At 46.2% G+C, this 12,817-nt stretch overlaps 1 protein-coding gene across 2 annotated transcripts in view; it reads left to right on the forward strand.

The window, feature by feature from the left end:
• JMJD1C (jumonji domain containing 1C) overlaps nucleotides 1-12,817 on the forward strand; it is a 147,640-nt gene that overhangs the window by 113,363 nt on the left and 21,460 nt on the right. Inside the window, exons 5-10 of one of the 2 annotated variants that reach the window (XM_088526319.1) lie at nucleotides 1,977-2,101; nucleotides 3,351-3,494; nucleotides 3,611-3,803; nucleotides 3,891-5,569; nucleotides 8,515-8,687; nucleotides 8,971-11,165. In XM_088526319.1, coding sequence (XP_088382445.1) covers nucleotides 1,977-2,101; nucleotides 3,351-3,494; nucleotides 3,611-3,803; nucleotides 3,891-5,569; nucleotides 8,515-8,687; nucleotides 8,971-11,165 — 4,509 coding nt within the window. The remainder of the gene's footprint in view (nucleotides 1-1,976; nucleotides 2,102-3,350; nucleotides 3,495-3,610; nucleotides 3,804-3,890; nucleotides 5,570-8,514; nucleotides 8,688-8,970; nucleotides 11,166-12,817) is intronic. The other variant, XM_088526320.1, reaches the window with a different exon arrangement.

Below are 12,817 nucleotides of genomic sequence, written 5' to 3' on the forward strand. Positions count from 1 at the left end.
GCCCGGAGCTTGGAGGACGGAGCGTCACGTAAACTGCAGAGACTGGGGAAGGGCTGGGAGCCAGGGCCTGGGGCTGCCAAAATGAGACCAAAGCTGGGAAGAGAGGAGAGGCTGGTTGTGCAAGACACAGAGACTGAAAATCATTGTGCAGATGGCAGGAGGATGGAAGAGTGGAGGAGCTAAGATAGAATAGGAAAGAAGGAAAGGGAACACAGGGCAAAAGGACCTGGGCAGAAGTTAATGGAGTGATGGACGCTCCCTCCTGGCTGACGGAGGAGCGTTGGGACTACCGTGAAGCGCTGGAGACTGGGGGCGAGAGCATGTGGCTGGTCAGAGAGCCAGCAGGGCGAGGGCTGAGCAAGAGGCGCTTCGCAGGGGCGCGAGGAGGACAGGCTGGAGAGGAGCCATCAGGAAGTGTGTCCTCCTGGGACCCAGTCTGCTCCAAGGCCAGGAATGCGAGACCTCCGCATGCAGCTTGTTCTATTCCTGGTCCTGCGCGTCTGCAGGCAGCGCTGGCCACGCTGGTCTGCTCCTGTCCTCGCCAGAGCTGCCCCGCTCCGCGCCAGCGCGGCCCGGACACTCTCCTGGATGAGCCACTTCCACAGCTGCATGCGGCAGTGGGCGCGTGGGCCGCCAGGGACGTGGATGTGGGGAACGGGATGGAGCTTCTGTTTATTTACTGCCTGCTTTAAAAAGATAGATAATCACATGCAAAAGGTATTTTAAAATGTCTTGCTAAGGTTGCAAAAAACATGGAAAAGTTTAAATGAACACTGTTTATGCACTTCCAGTAGATCTCTTATATGTTGGCATTCAAAGCAGTCGTTATGGTCTCTCAGTGCTTTCTCCCACAGAGTGTGTGGGGTGGATGTGGGCAAACTGTCACCTCTGCCATCCTGGCCTGTTGCTGCAGCTACTGGAGCTTGCTTAGTGCATGAGACAGGGTCAGCAAGAGCCATCTCCAGGAGAGCCCTGGGGTTACGGTCAGGCCTTGCCCGGACTGTTGAGCAACTGCACTAGGCTTAAGCAAGTCCTTTGGACTGGGCTGTTGGTAGGTTCCTGCCTGTTGGCTTTACTTCATTTCCTGCACGCCGGCTCGAGGCCTGCGCTTTGGGGCCTGGTTGTGGAGGGAGTGAAACCCACACGGCTAGATCTGAACTCAGTGGCAGCGTTGCTGGAGTGCAGAAATGCTGCAGAAACCAGGCGTGCAATGAGCCTTAGGATCTCTGACCATGAAGAAAACTTGAACCTCAATATCTGGATCTTAAACTTGTAAAAGGACTGCTGAATTATCCTGCCCAACCCCTGCCTCCAGAAGTGGGCTTTGGAGGTGAAAGCAATTGATCTTGGTGAAGGGACAGTGCACAGGATTGCTTTGTACTTGACATCTTAAGGCAGGAGCTGAAGTCTTGCTAGCGTTTGCTTTTTAAAATGTTTTGTGGGGCATGAGTAAGGATTGGATCACTCAGCTGCCTCTGAATTGTTGAAACAGAGAGAAGCTCTGTGGTTGCTTTTGGGAAAGACTTGGCAGATTCAGAGCCCTAACACCACGATGCAAACGGTTTTGCCAGCAAAGCAGTGGCCACGTGACTGGCCTATGAAATAGCTTCTGTATAACCTGCTGCTGCCACTTTCTAGCCTTTCAGATCACTTTTGTGTGGTTACTATTTGTAGGCAGGGATTTTCCCATCGTTTGTCATTATGGATGTATAAAGATTTAGTTAGATAAGAAAATTGTGTGTTGAAAATGTTAGCATAATTGACCTTAAAGCATACTTAAATGTGCCATTTGCATTTCAAATTACCTTTCTGAATAAAAGTAAAATTCACAGGCAGTGCTGTACCAGAAGCATTTGCAGTTTGCAGTCAATGCATTCGCATTATATGTTGAGTTATGAAGTTTAAAATCAAGGAAAAATATTTATACCTTATTTTGCTAAATTGCTCAATGTTTTTTTTTTCCCCCTCTTCTAAAGGTCCATACTCCTTAAATGGTTATAGGGTGAGAGTGTACAGACAGGATTCTGCCACCCAGTGGTTTACTGGTATAATTACTCATCATGATCTCTTCACTCGCACTATGGTTGTTATGAATGACCAGGTGAGTTGGATACGTAACACTCAGAAAACATGCCCCAATAAAGTGTGTATTGCAAGCTTTAATATTTTTTGTGATACTCTGAAAAATGCACTGAATTGCTTACTTGCAGCAGGGAAGATGCATTGCTCGTGGTGCTGGAGGTGCAGCGTGTCTTTCCATTGGGCCAGCAGTTAATGCTGAAGCTGAATATTTGTGCAATTATATGATTAATTCCAGTCCTACAGTTTTGCTTTCCTTCTGCTATCGCTACTTGACTAATTAAGTGTCTGAAATGGAGCAATCTCTGTTTCAGAACTGGTCTTCCCTGTCAGCTCTGTTTAGGATTTCTTTTCCCAATCTAAAATCTCATAGCGTTGCAGCAACAACTGCTTTTCTCCAGCAACTGGAGTATCCCCGTTCCACAGTTTAGTGCAGTAAGCATTTATTGAAGCCTTAATTTGTGTTTACTGTGGTAGGCTTTAGCTGTATATCTGCAGAGAGTATTATGAAAAGAATTAACATGGTGTTTTTAGTGGCAGCAATGAATCCTATTTCAGGACACCCGAGTACTGACTCGATGTTGGTATAGTAATGACCTGTCTGCCTTGAAAGGTCTGACAAAATCATAGACAACAATATAAATTTAACTGTAGTCTAATGTTCAGATCTATTCTTTTCCTTTTGCTTACTGTAATAATTTTTCTAAATGCCAGCTTTTCACTTTGTGAAGTATTAATTAAATGTTTCTTTCTGAAACAACTCCTGTCAATAGCATCACTCCTAGAGTCTTAGAGTTCTTCCCTCTAGTCGTTTTGGTTATTGTCTTTCAACAGTTTTGCTTCTGCTAAAAGCAATTTTAATGTGTTTCTGCAGTACCTTTTATAATGTATGAAATATATATGAGTATTTTGTAGAATTTATACATTTTAATTGCTGCTTAAGGATTATTCTCTATAAAGAGCTCAGTGTCTTTTATTTTGAAGTTTACATTTCAGTGAAATGGAGAGAGCAGCGATGCGGTGGTAACTTTAAAAAAAGGTAGGGGAGAGAAGGGAATTATCTTTACAATGAAATGCTCATGCTTTGATTGTACTCTCTTCCCAGCCTTCCAGAAATCCTACCTCAGTCCTGCTTGCCAAGATTAAGTAGACTTTTCTCTAATTAGTCTTTAGCACACAAAATAGATAGGTGATGAACACTGATAGAGGAAATATAAATTGGACAGTAGCTGAACAACTGCTGATTATTGTTTTTCTTTTTCAATAACCAGGTGTTAGAGCCTCAAAATGTTGATCCTTCTATGGTTCAGATGACCTTTCTAGATGATGTCGTTCACTCTTTGTTGAAAGGTGAAAATATTGGCATCACTTCACGACGAAGGTCTCGTTCCAACCAGAACAGCAACACAGTTCATGTAGATATATTTCTCATTTTATCTAAGTATTATTGTATATTGCAAATACTAAATATACGTGTTTAAAGTCACTAATCAAAATTGTGTTAAGTCATTAATTACAAAATTAATTTTAGGGTCATTATACACGTGCGCAAGCAAATAGTCCCAGGCCAGCAATGAATTCCCAAAGTGCAGCACCCAAACAGAATTCTCACCAGCAGCAGCAGCAGCGCAATACTCGGCCAAACAAAAGGAAAGGCTCCGACAGCAGCATGCCTGACGAGGAGAAGGTGAAAGAAGAGAGATACGATTATATTGGTCGAGGAGGTAAGAGCAGTTACTGGGAAGCGAGGGAGAGGTTCTGCAGATTGTGTTGAGCTGGAAACATAATAGGTACGTTTTTGTCTTTTACAGAAAACCCCAAAAACAAAAATAAACACTTCCTTAGTAAAAGAAGAAAACCTGAAGAGGACGAAAAGAAATTAAACATGAAGAGACTGCGAACAGACAATATCTCAGATTACTCTGAGAGCAGTGACTCAGAAATCTCAAATAAAAGATTAACAGATTCGTCCTCAGAGCAAAATTCAGAAAATGAGTTAAAAAGCAAGAACGCTTCAAAGATAAATGGAGAGGAAGGAAAATCCCAAACTATTGGGGGACTACAAGAACAGGCACTACCAGATAGGCAGTCTCCATGGGATGAAATACAGGAGGATAAAAAACGTGAAGAGACAGAAGGACTGAAGTCATCTGTCTTAGATCAGCAGGAACAGTCTTCACTCCATGCAGCAGAGCAGCCAACACCTTATGAGCAGAATGCCAAGGATCCACATGTGCAAGAGTGCAGCGCAGAAAAACATCATACTGTGGAATTAAAAAAAGAGCAGTTTGTACCCAGACCTCCTACTCCAAAATGTGTTGTTGATAAAACTAATGTAAACAGCTCTGAGAAGGAGAGCCAGGATAATGCTGCAAGTAGCTTTGGTTTGCAGACAGTTCAGAAAATGGAATCACACAGCAGTGATTTAAAACAACAGTTTGCAAATGCAAATTTTCTTGAAACAAGAAAACAGGAAACTGATCAAAGTTGGGTGAGCAATGTTGTTAACAAGACAAATTTGATACAACCTGGGTTTGTGAAAAGCTTATCAGTAACTGAACATTTGAATCCTGAAAAAGAAAAAGTGCCGCATGGCTCGTTTATACCTTCATTAAATGTAGCTTGTTTAGCAGAAGAAAGTAAACTACATAAGCAAAGTCCAGTCCCTGATTCTGTGAAGTCAAAACCTAGTGCTTCAGTTGATCGTCCTAAAACAAAGTCACCTGATGTTAAGCCTAAATTCACCCAATCTTCTGATACTGTGAAGTCTAAGGTTAGTTCCCAAAATAGCCATGCCACTGGATTAACAAGGTCAGCCAATAAAACTGAGCATGATTTGCCAAGGTCTAGCTTCCATCCAGTTCCAGCTAGAGTTAGTGCTCTAGAGACTACTAAAAGTCCTCTTATCATTGACAAGAACGAACATTTCACAGTGTACAGGGACCCCACTCTGATTGGACAAGAAACAGGAGCTAATCACATTTCACCTTATTTGCATCAGCATAATTATCCTCTGCATTCCTCATCCCACCGAACCTGTTTAAATCCAAATGCTCATCATCCTGCATTATCTGGTTCATCCCATCTGTTATCTGGGTCTTCCACTCAGACTCCACTGTCCGCTATTAACACTCATCCTCTTAGTACGGCACCTCACCATTCTGTTCATCACCCCCATCTACTTCCCGCAGTGTTGCCCGGAGTGCCTGCCGCCTCCTTGCTGGGCGGCCACCCGCGACTAGAGACTGCTCACGCTAGCAGCCTAAGCCACTTGGCATTAGCACACCAGCAGCAGCAGCAGATGTTACAACACCAGTCTCCACATCTTCTTGGACAAGCTCATCCTTCTGCTTCCTATAATCAGCTAGGGCTTTATCCAATTATTTGGCAGTACCCAAACGGAACACATGCTTACTCAGGACTCGGTCTGCCCTCCTCGAAATGGGTCCACCCTGAAACTCCTGTTAACGCAGAGGCTTCCTTGAGAAGGGTAAGTTGTGTTGATTTAATTGCATTTTTAGCTGAGCCCAGTGTGTCCTCAGTGGTAATGTTCTAGGTGCAAGCTTGGTAGTCCTCTGTGTCATTGACCATATGCAGTACGGAGTACGGTTGGGCTTTTGCACAGACCTAGAACTAAAAATGGAAATCCAGCAATGCTGCTGTTTCACAGTGTGCAAGAGTAGAGTCTTCCAAGACTTTGATTTCCTGAATGTTTTAAAGTGAGACGAAGTGTTTAGGTTTTAAGCTTATGACCAAGTGAGGTCAGCCAGCTGGTTTGAGACCTTAAGTCCACTGGGTGAATATTTGTTATTTTAAACTATGGAAAACAGCAGATGGGTTAAAAGAATGGAAGGAATTAAATCTTCCTAGTTAATTTTCCTATGTATGTTGAATAATGGGGGGAGGCTGACCCTGAAGGAATCCCAAATTCAGTTAGAAGGTGGGAAGAGAAATATCCTGTAGCACTGATAGATCTTTCTGTCTACCTCTGTCTCTGGCCCTACTTTACACCTATTTGTGTACCTCCTCTTGGCTCATCTTTTTTTCTTCCCTTCTGTTCCTATTTACACACATCCCTGCCTTCGTATCTGATTTCTACTCCGCTGTATTGAGGTCAGGGTGATTCCTCTGTCCCTGCGCTGCGTATAACCAGTGAAGTCTCGGGGGGAATCGTTTGTGCTTTCCAGCTCAGTTTGCAGTGCTGCTGCGGTGGTGGTTGGCAGGCAGGCACAGCAATTCCGAGGAAGTTTTCTCAGCTCCTGCAGGCTTGAAGACAGCCTGCTCCTTGCAGGCACCTTGTAGGAACGGTGCCGTTCTGGCAGGAGCCTTGGAGAGTTGTGCTGCCAGCTTCGATCAAAGCTCAGCGCTCCCCTGAGCACGTGCGGCCCAATTCTGCACGCCTGCAGCTTGGCCTGGTTTGGGCAGATGCTCCTGGGGCCCCCAGCGGGCACGTTGCTTGCCCTGGTCCTGCTGCCAAACCAGCGAGGCTGGGAGCTTCTGAGGGGTTGTGAAGCTGCGGGTGGCAGGGAGTGTTTTTATTTTATATCGTGGAAAAAACTAATCTTCCCCAGCCTCGTCCTTGGGAATAGCCAAACCATTGTGGCTGCATCTTCCCAAGCATTCGGTTTGAGCTGGCCTTGTAATATGAAGACAGTTTGATCTAAAATGAGATAAAGCCAAATGCAACAGGGATAAAAAGCCTACAAGACAACTATAGGTGAATTTATCTTGTCATGTTGCTGCCTGCTCTACCCCCTACTGAAGTCCGTTTGGAGGAGTTATGATAGACTGTTCTGGCTTTGGCTGCCTGAAGTATGCAGCCTTGCATACTGAGGCACGTAGCTTTTTAATTATGTTGATATGTGGCAATTGTCTTGTGGTGACTTGTCTTCTGGCTCCAGCACTGGAGGCCTTTTCTAAATACATCTTCAGAGCCTGGCGCTGGGCGTTCCCGAAAGCAGCTTGCCCGATTGCCGTCCCGTGGAGAGGGAGCCGCGGGAGCCGGCCCTCGCCCTGCCGGCGGCAGCAGCCCCTCGCGCTGGGACGTGCCCGAGGAAGGAAGCGTGTCCCCGAGCCCACGCTGGCAGCTCCTGTGTGGCGGAGCGGCTGCTGCCGTGGGTGCCGCTCTCCAAGGACGGGAGGCTGCTCGGCAGATGCTCCCGGCCTCCTCTTGGGAGAAGGTGACGGGCCTCTTTTGCATAATACCTTAATGCAGCTTACAAGGGATTCGTGGGAACTCACCATGGTGTGGGAACTCCTGGCGTAGGAAATGCACGTCCTAAAAGTGTTAGTGCAAAACCCGAGAGGTTGATTTAAATATTCAGAGGTCTAGAGAGGAGAACTTCAAAGCTGGAGCAGCTGTGGATCGGTTTGGTGTGCTGTGGCGCGAGGGCTCGCGTTGGTGCGCTCCTCCTGCAGCAGTGCCCCACGGGCAGTCCCGGGCGGGCAGCACATCCAGGGGCTGGCGGGGAGCGGCGCGCCGAGGCCCTGGGACGCGGGAGCCGCTGGTGCTCTGCTCGTCACGCGCCAGGCAGCGCGGGTGCCTGTAAGCAGCTCTCCGTCTGGAAGATGAAAGAGGAGGCAAGACTGAGAACAGCTGCTGATCTGGTTCACAGGCTGTCTCAGAAATGGCAGGAAAGATAGGCAAATGGGAGCTTCCCAAGCAGTCAGCTTGCTTTGAAAGGGAATCGTTAAGGCAGTTGCGGTGTGTGTAAATGAGGAGGTGGTTAAGACCTGGCTAATAATCGGTATTGCCTGACTATTGAGTCCTTAGGTATGTGGTGCAAAGGTGCCATAGCAGAGTTAATTTTTTAATGAATGATGAAATGTGAAATGATGCTATATGAAATTATTTGGCCAAATAAAGCAATCAATTAGGATTAATCCTCCTTGGAAGGGAAAGGAGGAAGCAGCCAGGAAAGAGCTGTTTATACCCCTTATATTGGAGTTTGTTTTATAGTTTCAGATGCAATTGCTTACAATAAATATTGAGCCTATGTGTCTTTTAAAAGCAAAAGCCTTGCGAATTCTGGTCTGTTTGCTAGTAAGTGAAGTGCTGTCAGACTGCCACTGGTCTGCTAACAAAAGACCTTGAAGTCTAGCAATGGCTTCAAGAAATGGCATGTTCATGCCAAATACTTTACAGTTAAACTGTTCTAGGAACTATGGATTATTGCTTGGGGATTGTGTTAACTATTTGGTCTATTCTGTGTGCCGCACATCTGGAGAGGAGTATGGAGAAATGTCCCAGTTCATGCAAAAGTAACTTACAAAGTTACACTTTATTTACCGTATGCAATGTGATGCTGAAATGTATTACTTCGTTCTGATCGTTGGTAGGATGTGACATACAGTATCTCTTGCACTGCTCTGCCGAAGATCCCACGACTATTTTGAAATATGATTTTTTTGGCTTGGTTTGGTTGCTGTTAACAGAATACCCCGAGCCCGTGGCTGCACCAGCCCGCCCCGGTGACCTCAGCCGACAGCCTCGGCTTACTGAGTCACATTCCTGTGAGACCGTCCAGCGCGGATCCCCTGCGGCCTCTCAAGCTGACGACACACTCTAGCCCACCGCTGTCCAAGAGCATAGCAGAGCATCACAAAGAGTAAGTTCGCTCTGTGTCGTGTTGTCTTTTAGCTTAGTTGTAAGTGCGGCTGCCATGGGTGTTGTAGGAAAACTTGTCAGCGTGCCAAACGGACTTTGCCCTGTTAAATGTCAATGGTGCTTGAGTTCCCAGGTCATCTGAAAACTTAAGAAAACAGTACCTAATAGAAAGAGAAGTTTATTTTGTGTTAATAAATAACTTCGGAGCAGGGGAAGAAAGGTCCTGTTTAGCTTGTTGCAGTCCAGTCAGACTAAACTGTGTCTGCTTAACCTTTTCCAAACAGAGAACTGGAGAGGAAAGCGTTCATTGAACCTTTACGCTCTGTTACAACTGCGCCCATAAAGACGGAGCTGGAGCCGAGCAGAGTGCAGACCACAAAGGACAGCCATATGCACAGACATTTTGCAGATCCAATGCTGAACCAGCTGCCAAGGCCACCACAGGAGACTGGGGAGCGACTAAGCAAATATAAAGAAGAACACAGGCGAATACTTCAGGAAAGCATCGAGGTTGCTCCTTTTACAGCTAAAATAAAGGCACTGGAGGGGGAGAGAGAGAACTATTCCAGGGTAACGTCCTTATCTTCAAGTCCCAAAAGCCATTCAGTAAAATATGAAAAAGATGCGGAGCGTTCTGTATCAGAACTGTATAAAATGAAGCATTCGGTTCCGCAGAGTTTGCCACAGAGTAACTATTTCACCACCCTGTCTAACAGCGTCGTCAATGAACCGCCAAGGTCCTACCCATCCAAGGAGGCTTCAACCGCCTATGTTGATAAACAGACTAATTGTCCCTCAACAGCAGCGAGTCCCCAGTCTCTCCCTTCATACATCTCCTCTCTTTCCAAACCTCCCCCTTTAATAAAGCACCAACCAGAGGGCGAAGGCTCTGCAAGCAAGATAGCTGAGCAGCTTTCGCAGTCAGTGCAGTCTCACTCAGTGACTTCTTTTAGGAGTGACAGCAGGAGCCCTACTCAACTGTCAGTGTCATCTTCCAACACACTCCGGAGTATGCCCGCCTTGCACAGAGCCCCCGTGTTTCACCCCCCGGTTCACCACAACCTGGAGAAGAAGGAAAGCAGCTACAGCAGCCTGTCCCCTCCAACTCTAACTCCCGTTCAACCTGTTAACGCTGGTGGTGGCAAAATACAGGAATTACAAAAGCCTCCCACGTTAGTACCTGAACCCAAGGAAGCTCAGACAGGTTATAAGGGTGTTTCTGAGCAAAATCTGTCAGAAGTATGGAAGGCGAATAACGCCCCAAACAATGAGAAAGTGGACTGGCACGCTGAAAGAATGAGTGGAAAGTCCCAGTCGGCTACAGCGTCTGTTATTGTGCGTCCTCCTTCGAGTACGAAACACGACGGCGCAGCGGTGATGCAGCACGCTTCCAAGGATCGAGCTAGCGAGAGAGCTTCAGCTGTGACAAATCAAACAGATTGCCTGAAAACAGCGGAAGCCAGAGAGACTGGGAGAGTCATTCTGCCAAATATGAACTCAGACAGCGCTCGCACACAGTATGAGAAGAAATTTCCAGCTGTCTCACAAGGCAGCCTTCCTAGTGCCGTCACCCCCACCACGGCCGTGAACTGCAGTACCAAAGCGGACGTAACCACCTCAGCGGCTACAACCACCAGCGTGTCGAGCTGGGGCGGCTCGGAAGTGACCTGCTCCTCGTCGAGCGCGGCCGGGGTCTGCGCGCCGCTCGAGTGCGCTGCCGCGAGAGTCGCCAGCGCGGCCGCCGCGCAGGGCCCAGGTGGCAGGGCCGCCGCTCCGGCTGCGCCCGGCGGCACCAAAGCCACGCAGCCCGGCCCGGGCTTCTCCGCCTCCGCCGACTTCGTCCACTTGAAAAAGCACAAGGCGGCGTTGGCCGCGGCGCAGTTCAAAAGCAGTAATGCCAGCGAGGCCGAGGCCAACGCTGCGAAAAATCAGACGTTTTCCACCTCGCTCGCCCTAGACACTGCTATCGTCTGTAGTACAATAAACAAAGCAAACTCTGTAGGCAGTGGGCAGACTTCCCAGACAAGTCAGCCAAACTACCACACTAAGCTGAAAAAGGCTTGGCTAACAAGACATTCAGAGGAAGATAAAAACACTAATAAAAAAGAGAATTCAGGGAACAGTGTTTCAGAAATTATTAAGCCATGTACTGTCAATTTAATAGCTTCTACATCAAATGATTTGCAAAATAACATAGATAGTAAAATCCTGGCAGATAAGTTTGTGAAAGAAGATAAGCACCCTAGGAGAAAAGCAAAAAGAACTTATGAGTCTGGCTCTGAAAGCGGAGATTCTGATGAAAGCGAGAGCAAGTCAGAGCAAAGGACTAAACGGCAGCCCAAGCCAACTTACAAAAAGAAACAAAACGATTTGCAGAAAAAAAAGGGTGATGCAGAGGAAGAAGTAAAACCGAATGGTGTTCTTAGCAGGAGCGCCAAAGAAAAAAGCAAGCTGAAGCTACAGAGCAGCAGTACTAGCAGTGAGTATGCTCATTTGTTTGGCAAAGGATGTTAAACTGATGGGAGCTCTAACAGTGCTAATCGTGGAGGGTTTGTCATGAGTAATAGCTGGAGAATGAAAACTGTTAAAAAGCACGCTCGTGAAAATGAGTACAAAGGATGAATCCTGGATTTGTCCATCTTGAGGCTATCTGAAATACTCTGGTTTAAGAAGTGCAGTTCTTTTGTTTTTACATGTGTGTTAACAAAACTGTTTCTTGGCCTAAATGTAAACGATAAATGAAGTGGTTTACCAGCACGTTGCGTGGTGATGGACGGCGTGCATGTAGTTGTGCCGCTTGTATTGACTTTGAGGGAGAGGTTCTCTATCGGGGAACTTTAATTCCTGCTCTGACCACAAGGCCAGGGGCAGTTCCTTGATGGCCTGATGCCACTCCATTATGATTAGATTAAATTGGTGAAAGGTCGGAGGGAGAGTTATTTTAGCCCTCAGCTTACATGCCTGTTTCGTGCTCTTAACATCCCTCTTGTTTTAGGGAGTAAAAACTTCAGGGAAATACCTATTTCATTTTAAGTGTTGTAATGCTGTTGCGGGTACAGGATTATAATTAAGATTTATCTGAGAAGAAACTAGTCTAGCAACATGAGAGATTTTAAGAGCTACCTTATATTTTATCCTAATTTATTCTTCTCTAAGGAGAATTCTTTGGTATTTATTTTGGTTCGGTAGAGAAAGTCAAAGATTGAATTAGTTTTTGTAGGATTTCAAGTACAGTTAGTTAGAGAATGGGTACTTCTCCCTCTAGTTATATTTTTGGCATTGCACTGCCTGCTGTATAAAGCATACTCTGGTGAAGCATTGACTCTACTCGTACATTAGAATACTTGATGCCTAGGATGTATTGGGTCCTGACAGTGTTGCAGCCTGAGGTAGCTTGGCCCTGGTCCAATGATAGTATTGTAATTATATATATATAGTTTTTTAAAAAAATAAATAAAAATGAAGATGAAAGAGAACATGCCTTTGAAATTTCTCTTAAGTCTTACTCAGCTTCACCTTTTTCAGGTGAAGTATAGATGTTTTATATATACACACCTATAGATGTGTGTGGGTATGTAATGTGCTAGCTCTTCATGATTTTGGTGTTGTCACAGCATATTTTTATGGGCTTGCTGTAGAAGGATTGATAAGAAAGGGCAGTCTCTTGTTTTGTCTAGTGTTACCTGAATGTAAGAGCAGTATATGATAGTACTTGATGGTATAGTTTCATAGGACTAGGTCTGAAAATGGATTTCAGGTATAGCGCATTGTACTGTAAGTAGCACAGAGCAGGTATTGTAGGTCAGGAGATGGGCCTGCCCTTGGGAGCAGCTCCTTCCTCTCCTGCATCCCAGCTGAGCTGCCTTCTTGACTCTTCCTGCTTGCCTCTTCTCACAGGCTGCTATTTCTGATCTTCCTATCTGTTTATCTTGGGCGAGCTTTGCTAGATCAGTTTCTGAGAAAGAGCTGCACAGAGATTTTCCTCTGAACTCGACTTTCCACAAGGATTGCTCCAAAAACACTCTCAGCTTGGAAAAGCTACCCGGAGGGAGGTGGCCGCGCTGCACTCCGCGTGGGAGGCGGGAGAGAGCCCGGCTCCCGGGGGAGGCTCCGCGCGTGGGTGGTAGCTCC

The sequence above is a fragment of the Tinamus guttatus genome, unplaced genomic scaffold (assembly GCF_059628265.1).
Source record: "Tinamus guttatus ecotype Peru unplaced genomic scaffold, ASM5962826v1 Tinamus_guttatus_pri_ptg000246l, whole genome shotgun sequence".
NCBI classification, from domain to species: domain Eukaryota; kingdom Metazoa; phylum Chordata; class Aves; order Tinamiformes; family Tinamidae; genus Tinamus; species Tinamus guttatus.